We start from the raw sequence: 8,896 nt of genomic DNA on the forward strand, positions 1-8,896 counted from the left end.
TCACCGTAGCTGTTCGATTTGTTTATGGATGGGGTGGTGAAGGCGGTAAATACGAAAGTTTTGGAAAGTAGGTTGAGTATGCAGTCTGTGAGGGATGAGTGGGCCTGGGAAGTGAGTCAGTTGCTGCTTGCTGATGATTCAGCATTGCAGGCGGACTCCGGAAAGAAACTGCAGAAGTTAGTGACTGAGTTTGGAGGAATGTGAGAAAGGAGAAAGCTTGGATTAAATGTGAGTAAAAGGAAGGTTATTAGGTTTAGCAGGGTAAAGGGAGAGGTCAATTGGAATGTGAATTTGAAAAGAGAAAAATTGGAGGAAAAGGTGTGCGTGTGTGTGTGTGTGTGTGTGTGTGTGTGTGTGTGTGTGTGTGTGTGTGTGTGTGTGACAATTACACGCGTTCCTCAATATGTACATGTTAGTGCTGAAAACCAAATGTACAGGCTCAGAAACAATACTTTGGAATTATGTTTACTAAATAGTGAACGAAATGACATAGAGGCACAGTAGGAGTGCCTCATGTTGGAGATGACGAGGCACAGTAGGGGCGCCTCATGTTGGAGATGACGAGGCACAGTAGCAGTCTTATGTTGGAGATGACGAGGCACAGTAGGGGCGCCTCCTGATGGAGATGACAGGGCACAGTAGAGGCGCCTCATGTTGGAGATGACGAGGCACAGTAAGAGTGCCTCATGGTGAAGATGACGAGACACAGTAGGAGCGTCTGGTGTTGAAGATGCTGAAGCATAGTAGGAGTGTCTTGTGTTGGAGGTGATGAGGCACAGTAGGAGTGCCTCATGTTGGAGATGATGGGGCACAGTAGGAGTGCCTCATGTTGGAGATAATAGGGCACAGTACGAGTGCCTCATGTTGGAGATGACAGGAGCCACGACACACTGGGAATGATGCCAGTGGTCTCAGGAGGTAACGACTCTGACGCCCACACTACCCAGTCCTCGCGGGTCTGTGGGCTCCTTACCGGACGGGGAAGAATCACAAGAGAACTACTGAGTCTTCTTCGCGTCCTGGAATGCCAAGAAGATAGTCTTTCTGTCGAAGGGGCAGGTGGAGAAGGCAGTGGCACAGGCGGCGACGCCCTCGATGGCACCCAACCTGCCGGCCTCGGCGTACAGACTTCCGGCAGTCCCGTTGGTGGCGGTGCTGCTCCTTCTGCAGGAGACAAAAACAGGTTTTTCTCAGTGGCCTTACGATGAACAATCACAGATCAACAGTCATGTGACAATCCACTTGGAAGGAAAGAGAACAAAAGCATATCAGACATAGACGTGGTATACGTTGACTAGGAAGGTAAGAGGAGAGACTGCTAACTCGAGTCCTCAGCAAAAGGAGGATGTTGAGGGTAAATACTCACGAGAAGACGTTGCGGATCAGGATTTCCTCCTCAGCCAGGTTTTCCTCGGCAGTCGCTTCCAGCTCACACACGAAGCGGCGGCTACAGTCCAGGAGGTCGGAGTTGGCAGCCATGGAGAAGAAGAGTTCCGGGTTGTCGAAGGGAAGGCAGGAGACTGTCTCTCTCTTGCCCCGGCGGCGGCCCTTGGCTGCTATAGCCAGGGCTCCGATAGCCAGGGCGCCTACGGCTGCAGCGCCGGCGACCAGGCCAGCGGTGGCAACGGACACTCCCGCCGTGCCGACAGTCGCCAGGATGATGCCGTCAGCCAGTCCGACGTAGGCGGCGCCGAGGACCACAACGATGAGGAGACGACCGTTCATCTGAAGAAGGAACAAGAATTAGTGAATCAAAGAAGAATGACTGGTGACAGCAGAGGAATGTAGGGAGGCAGAGTAATAGCTAATCTTCATATTAGCAGACAAAAATCTGTTATGAGGAATTATAAACTGTGTTTGACCGAGCGAGTCGACTCTGTCAGGAGCCTGGCGACCCTTGGGCCTTGGTCAGTGGTTTATTGGGTTGGTTATTTGGGCCTTCCTCCTGTTGATTGTCTGGGTAATTAAGTTCGTCATCAATAAGTTAGGAAAATATAACTTGATTAACTTCTTCAGGTATTCAGGATAATGTGAGATGTGAGGCCTGGCACAGGAGGAGTAAGTACCTTGCAGGGTGTGGTGGTGTACCGAAGAGGACTGAGGCTCCAGCAGGCAGACGCGGCTTATATACTCGCCAGGCGACCTTGAGCCACCGCCAGTCTTCCCTATCAGCAAGGTCATTCCTATTATGACGCCACAAGTTCCCCTCTCTGCTCCCCGTCCGTCATAAACCTTCACCATAAACATTCACTAATGTGGCTGAGCATAAACTCCGTGAGTGCGACCCATGCAAAGAATTATTACCTTTATGATCATGAACAGTAGGGAGGTTTCTTGTTAAATTCCACCATCATAAGTGTCATTTGTCCCGCCGGAGGTTATCTACTGCAGGACGTGGGTTTTGCTGGCGTATTGCACCAGGAACTGTTGACGAACGAAAGTGAACCATCATCATTTACTTTGAGAAACTGTCAGTTGCTCAAATACGAATTTATTGAAAAAAAAATATATGCTGATTGTTCAAAGTGAAAGTATGAGGCGTTGGACACCCGAGGCGAGGGTGGTCATGGTAGAGCCGAGGAGTTAGGTGGCCAAACAGTGTGGCAGGTCATCATGAAGACCTCCTCACCCACTGTACATTACCTGGTCATGTCGTACAACCAACACCTACCAAGAGTCTGGATCTTTACACTCGTTTTCTCTAAGGAATATACTCGTTTTCTATGAGAAATGCTAATGTGAATATTAATTTTATTTCCCCGCCCGTAATGAACGATATGGTAGCTCGCTCCGGAAGTTTGAATCTTACCGGTGTGGTCTCTGAGTACCATTGCAATGTTAGGGACTGTCAACCTCACCACATAAACTACAATGGATATAAGACCGTGGCACCCTGGGCCGCCGCCTCTCGCTCCACTTACAAGAAGGTGGAATCAAACAACATCATGAACAAAAGCATGAAACGAGACAAACGAGGGAGATTACGGTAAATGACAGCAATATCATTGCTAGCTAAATTGATCATAGGAGACTACAGATATTAGAAGCCATTCACATTAGAGAGAAACACCTTTCATCAACATCCAGTCAAACATGACCACCGCCATACAGGTCTTTGATGGCCCGGCAATTGGAGGTGGACTTAACGCCATTTTAGATCAGGAGGAACACGACACTGTCCCGCCACAAGATTCCCAGTCTGTCATATCAGGACTGGGGGAAAGTCCCACTGAGCCACCTGGTCCTTGGTTACGAGGGTCAGAGAGAATCATACAAGCCCAACCTGACCACAGCGATACACCTGGACAATAACGGTCTCGCTTAGCTTAACTTAGTGTATTTAATGATGGACTCTCTATATTCCTACTTCGTGTAAGATTGTTTTTCTGTATTTCCCTCTTCTGTAAGTTTTTCTATGTATCTATGTCCATATTTTGTATGTAGGTGATATGTAGGTTGTAGCGCATACTACCCTTCATGATATTGTTAATTTGTATTGTTTATAGTGTTTTCACTTTTTCGTGTTCTTTGTACTGTGGTTTGTTTCTTATATACATGTTCTTGGCATCTAACATCTTATATCCAAGTTTTGTGACGCAGATATTCTCATTTTTGTAGATTCCTGATGATGCTTCTGTGAAGGCGATTCTTTGATTGAATGAAATAGATAATTTAGGAGAACTGGTGTTTGAGCATCCACCCACCTACTGGTAGAAAAATATTGAGGAAATTAAAGAACATAATAAGGAAGATTAATAACTGTATGATGTAGTATTCAATTCTACGTTCATTAGAGAAAATCTACTCCTACCTTACACACACACACACACACACACACACACACATATATATATATATATATATATATATATATATATATATATATATATATATATATTATGCTTGATCTCCGTTTCCTGTGTTAGTGAGGTAGCGCCAGAAAAAAATTAAGGCCGCATACGCTCATGTCCATTCTCTAGCTGTCATGTGTAATGCTTCAAAACCACAGCTGCCTATCCACATCCAGGCCCCACACCCTTTTTCATTGTTTACCCCGGCTGCTTCACATGCCCTTGTTCAGACCATTGACGGCACGTCGACCCCTGTATACCATATCATTAAAGTTCATTCTATCCCATGCATGCCTTTCACCCTCCTGCATGTTCAGGCCTCGATCGCTCAAAATATTTTTCTCACCTCATACTTCATCTCGTTTTGGTCTACCCCTTCTCGTTACCCTCACTTCTGGCTCATATATCCTCTCCTTTCAAACTTTCCTCTCTCATTCTTTCCATATGTCCAAAAGATTTCACCACACCCTCTTCTGCTCTCTCAGCTATACTCTTTCATTACCACTCATCTCTCCTACCCTTTCATTACTTATTCGATCAAACCACCTTACACCACACGTTGTCCTCCATTGTAAATTTCACAGACCTTCTCATCCCAAAGCCCTGGTTCCTGGCTACTGAACCCCAAATCTCAATTTATGTCACCATAGAAACTGTTGAGGTTTGTGTAGCTTCCAAGATTATATATATCCTCTTTATGTCTCGTCCCACCACTGTTCCTTTGATTTCTACGTTCACCACATTGTCAAATTTTGGTGTATCCTGTATATTCTGAACATTCTCGCTACTACGTGTGAAGATAAGATCTAGTAATGATGGTATATCAGTCCCTCTCATCCTCGTTTGTTCAATGACATGATCGTACAGGAAATTACTGTATACGAACCATAAGAACTTGTGCCTCGATGATTCACTGTCACCATGAGAATCCAAATTTGGCCAGTGTATCACATTGTACTTCAGATCCTTCATTGTCAGCACTATGCCTTCTCTGAGGTGTATATATTTCACAGCTTCATGAATCATCCTGAGTGTTCGTTTTTTGTTGTCATTGCATGGTTTTTCTTCTGCATTGTTGAAATCTTTTGTTGATTCTAACACCAATATACACTTATCTTTAATCATCCCTTCCCATCCAGTATTGTCTTAGTGGGCCATCTACCACTGTTTCCTGAAGCTTAAGGTTATCTCTTACAGTGAGGCTTAATCCTCCCTCTCTTCGTTTGTCTGATCTTTCCTTCCTTGTTATCATGTACCCCATGTCACAGAAAAGGAGTGTGTGTATGTGTGCATGTGTAAGTGTATATGTGTGTGTATATGTGTGTTTGTGTGTGTGTGTGTGTGTGTGTGTGTGTGTGTGTGTGTGTGTGTGTGGTAATAACACGTTTTCCAATATATGTACATGTTAATGCTGAAAACCACATGTTCAGGTTCAGAAACAATACTCTAGATTTAAGTTTACTAAATAGTGAACGAAATATGACAGAAAGGCACGGTAGGGGCGCCTCATGTTGGAGATGACGAGGCACAGTAGGAGTGCCTCATGCTGGAGATGATGAGGCACAGTAGAAGTGCCTCATGCTGGAGATGACAGGGCACAGTAAGAGTGCCTCATGTTGGAGATGATGGAGCACAGTAGGAGTGCCTCATGTTGGAGATGACAGGGCACAGTAGGAGTGCCTTATGTTGGAGATGATGGAGCACAGTAGGAGTGCCTTATGTTGGAGATGACAGGGCACAGTTAGAGTGCCTCATGTTGGAGATGACAGGAGCCACGACACACTGGGAATGATGCCAGTGGTCTCAGGAGGTAACGACTCTGACGCCCACACTACCCAGTCCTCGCGGGTCTGTGGGCTCCTTACCGGACGGGGAAGAATCACAAGAGAACTACTGAGTCTTTGCGTCCTGGAATGCCAAGAAGATAGTCTTTCTGTCGAAGGGGCAGGTGGAGAAGGTAGTGGCACAGGCGGCGACGCCCTCGATGGCACCCAACCTGCCGGCCTCGGCGTACAGACTTCCGGCAGTCCCATTGGTGGCGGTGCTGCTCCTGCTGCAGGAGACAAAAACAGGTTTATCTCAGTGGCCTTACGATGAACAATCACAGATCAACAGTCATGTGACAATCCACTTGGAAGGAAAGAGAACAAAAGCATATCAGACATAGACGTGGTAAACGTTGACAAGGAAGGTAAGAGGAGAGACTGTTCACTCGCGTCCTCAGCAAAAGGAGGATGTTGAGGGTAAATACTCACGAGAAGACGTTGCGGATCAGGATTTCCTCCTCAGCCAGGTTTTCCTCGGCAGTCGCTTCCAGCTCACACACGAAGCGGCGGCTACAGTCCAGGAGGTCGGAGTTGGCAGCCATGGAGAAGAAGAGTTCCGGGTTGTCGAAGGGAAGGCAGGAGACTGTCTCTCTCTTGCCCCGGCGGCGGCCCTTGGCTGCTATAGCCAGGGCTCCGATAGCCAGAGCGCCTACGGCTGCAGCGCCGGCGACCAGGCCAGCGGTGGCAACGGACACTCCCGCCGTGCCGACAGTCGCCAGGATGATGCCGTCAGCCAGTCCGACGTAGGCGGCGCCGAGGACCACAACGATGAGGAGACGACCGTTCATCTGAAGAAGGAACAAGAATTAGTGAATCAAAGAAGAATGACTGGTGACAGCAGAGGAATGTAGGGAGGCAGAGTAATAGCTAATCTTCATATTAGCAGACAAAAATCTGTTATGAGGAATTATAAACTGTGTTTGACCGAGCGAGTCGACTCTGTCAGGAGCCTGGCGACCCTTGGGCCTTGGTCAGTGGTTTATTGGGTTGGTTATTTGGGCCTTCAACCTGTTGACTGTCTGGGTAATTAAGTTCGTTATCGTCAAGTTAGGAAAATATAACTTGATTAACTTCTTCAGGTATTCAGGATAATGTGAGATGTGAGGCCTGGCACAGGAGGAGTAAGTACCTTGCAGGGTGTGGTGGTGTACCGAAGAGGACTGAGGCTCCAGCAGACAGACGCGGCTTATATACTCGCCAGGCGACCTTGAGCCACCGCCAGTCTTCCCTATCAGCAAGGTCACTCCTATTATGACGCCACAAGTTCCCCTCTCTGCTCCCCGTCCGTCATAAACCTTCACCATAAACATTCACTAATGTGGCTGAGCATAAACACCGAGAGTGCGACCCATGCAAAGGATTATTACCTTTATGATCATGAACAGTAGGGAGGTTTCTTCTTAATTTCCACTATCATAACCGTCATTTGTCCCGCCGGAGGTTATCTTCTGCAGGACGTGGGTTTTGCTGGCGTATTGCACCAGGAACTGTTGACGAACGAAAGTGAACCATCATCATTTACTTTGAGAAACTGTCAGTTGCTCAAATACGAATTTATTGAAAAAAAAAATGATATATGGCGATTGTTCAAAGTTACGCAGGTAACGTTGTCATTAACCTTCTGAATAACAGTACGAGGCGCTGGACACCTGAGGCGAGGGTGGTCATGGTAGAGCCGAGGAGTTAGGTGACCAAACTGTCTGGCAGGTCATCATGAAGACCTCCTCACCCACTGTACATTACCTGGTCATGTCGTACAACCGACACTTACCAAGAGTCTGGATCTTTACTCTCGTTTTCTATGAGGAATACAAATGTGAATAACGATTTTCTTTCCGTCCCTTCTCACATGACGTGAGGGAAATCAATAATGTTGTTCCTTTTCTCTGTTTCCCCCGTTCATCTGAGTCTTCATATACTGATTGCCTGATGTCATATACTGTACATCTGTCTTGGTATATCTGTTGCCAGTTCATCACACATTATTCTGTACAGATGAATGATTAGCAAAGTCAGATCCATTGGTTTGGGAATTACGTGGAGGAAACTTCGTATGGAATTTCGAAAATGTAATCTTTGAGTAACAAGATATAAACCTTCCACTGACCCGCTTCCGTATCCACTTCCCTTTTCTTATCTAACGTTTTAAACAGTTCAAAATGTTGGGCAAAAAAGTATAATCTCTGACAAAAGATAAGAAGATATATGAAAAAAAATAGATGGAAATATGTATTATAGATGATAATTGTCTTGACAAGATGGTTCGATTCGAGACTAAATGTTGAAATTCCAGTAAAGTGAAGAATTAAACTGAAAATACGACTCAACGCTGACCCTGCTGTACGACGTTCACTGTGATGCCTCTCTGAGCAGGGGACCAAGGGTGGCACCATGCCCGGAACGGCAGCATAGCAGGGGAGGCCACGTGCCCGGAACGGCAGCAAGGCAGGGGAGGCCACGTACCTGGAGGGGCAGCATGACACTGACGCACGGGCGACCCTGACACTGACGGTGACGGTGCAGTCTGCTGGTGGAGGGAGGAAGGAGGAACCTGAAGTGTGTGTGTGTGGTGATGACAAGGCTGGGGTGTCTCCACCGCCACTTGCTGGCTGACCAGTAGCAGGACCAGCTGAGGTCATGATCCCAGTGGAACACACCCTCCAGCAGGCCACAGCTGAGGTCATCATGGCCTCAGCGGAGTATAACCTCCAGCAGAGATCAGATGAGGTCAGCAGTAGCAGGACCAGCTGAGGTCATGATCCCAGTGGAACACACCCTCAAGCAGGCCACAGCTGAGGTCATCATGGCCTCAGCGGAGTATAACCTCCAGCAGAGATCAGATGAGGTCATCATCCCAGGATTCCCTCTTGACCCATGATTATATATGGATTTCCCAATTTTCCCGCGTAATGTGCCTATTACCGGCCACTGACGTTGACAGAAATCTGTTCTAAATTGGGAGATGTGAAAAAAAAATGATCGAAATTAGCTGAAAAGGCAAAACTGAGGCCACATGGGCAGAGGTTACTGCTGACGACGGTGTGGTCTGGTAGGGGGACGAGGCAGAAACTATAGAGTGGAGATTAGAGCGTTGTGGCGTCACACTTTCGTACATTACCGACCACAGAGGTTATCCGACTCTCTGATGAAGGTCTGAACATCTGAGTAAAGGTCACAGACCTTGGTGCACCAGCTCAGGCGTCCCGGGAGGAGAGGGGT

General features: G+C 47.0%; 2 protein-coding genes across 2 annotated transcripts; both read right to left on the reverse strand.

Annotated features, from left to right (window-relative positions):
• Positions 1–452: 452 nt before the first annotated feature.
• Positions 453–2,096, reverse strand: LOC139759748 (uncharacterized). Its single transcript, XM_071682184.1, has 3 exons — positions 2,067–2,096; positions 1,367–1,725; positions 453–1,164 (listed from the first exon to the last, which is right to left on the reverse strand). Exons 2-3 carry the CDS (start codon positions 1,723–1,725, stop codon positions 999–1,001), a joined length of 525 nt encoding a protein of 174 aa, XP_071538285.1. The 5' UTR covers positions 2,067–2,096; the 3' UTR covers positions 453–998.
• A 3,504-nt stretch (positions 2,097–5,600) lies between these two features.
• On the reverse strand, positions 5,601–6,860 carry LOC139759752 (uncharacterized). The gene is made up of 3 exons (XM_071682195.1): positions 6,807–6,860; positions 6,107–6,465; positions 5,601–5,904 (listed from the first exon to the last, which is right to left on the reverse strand). The coding sequence occupies exons 2-3, from the start codon at positions 6,463–6,465 to the stop codon at positions 5,742–5,744; spliced, it is 522 nt and encodes a 173-aa protein (XP_071538296.1). The 5' UTR covers positions 6,807–6,860; the 3' UTR covers positions 5,601–5,741.
• Between the last annotated feature and the right edge of the window lie 2,036 nt (positions 6,861–8,896).

The sequence above is a fragment of the Panulirus ornatus genome, chromosome 3 (genome assembly GCF_036320965.1).
Source record: "Panulirus ornatus isolate Po-2019 chromosome 3, ASM3632096v1, whole genome shotgun sequence".
In the NCBI taxonomy this organism is placed as follows: Eukaryota; Metazoa; Arthropoda; class Malacostraca; order Decapoda; family Palinuridae; genus Panulirus; species Panulirus ornatus.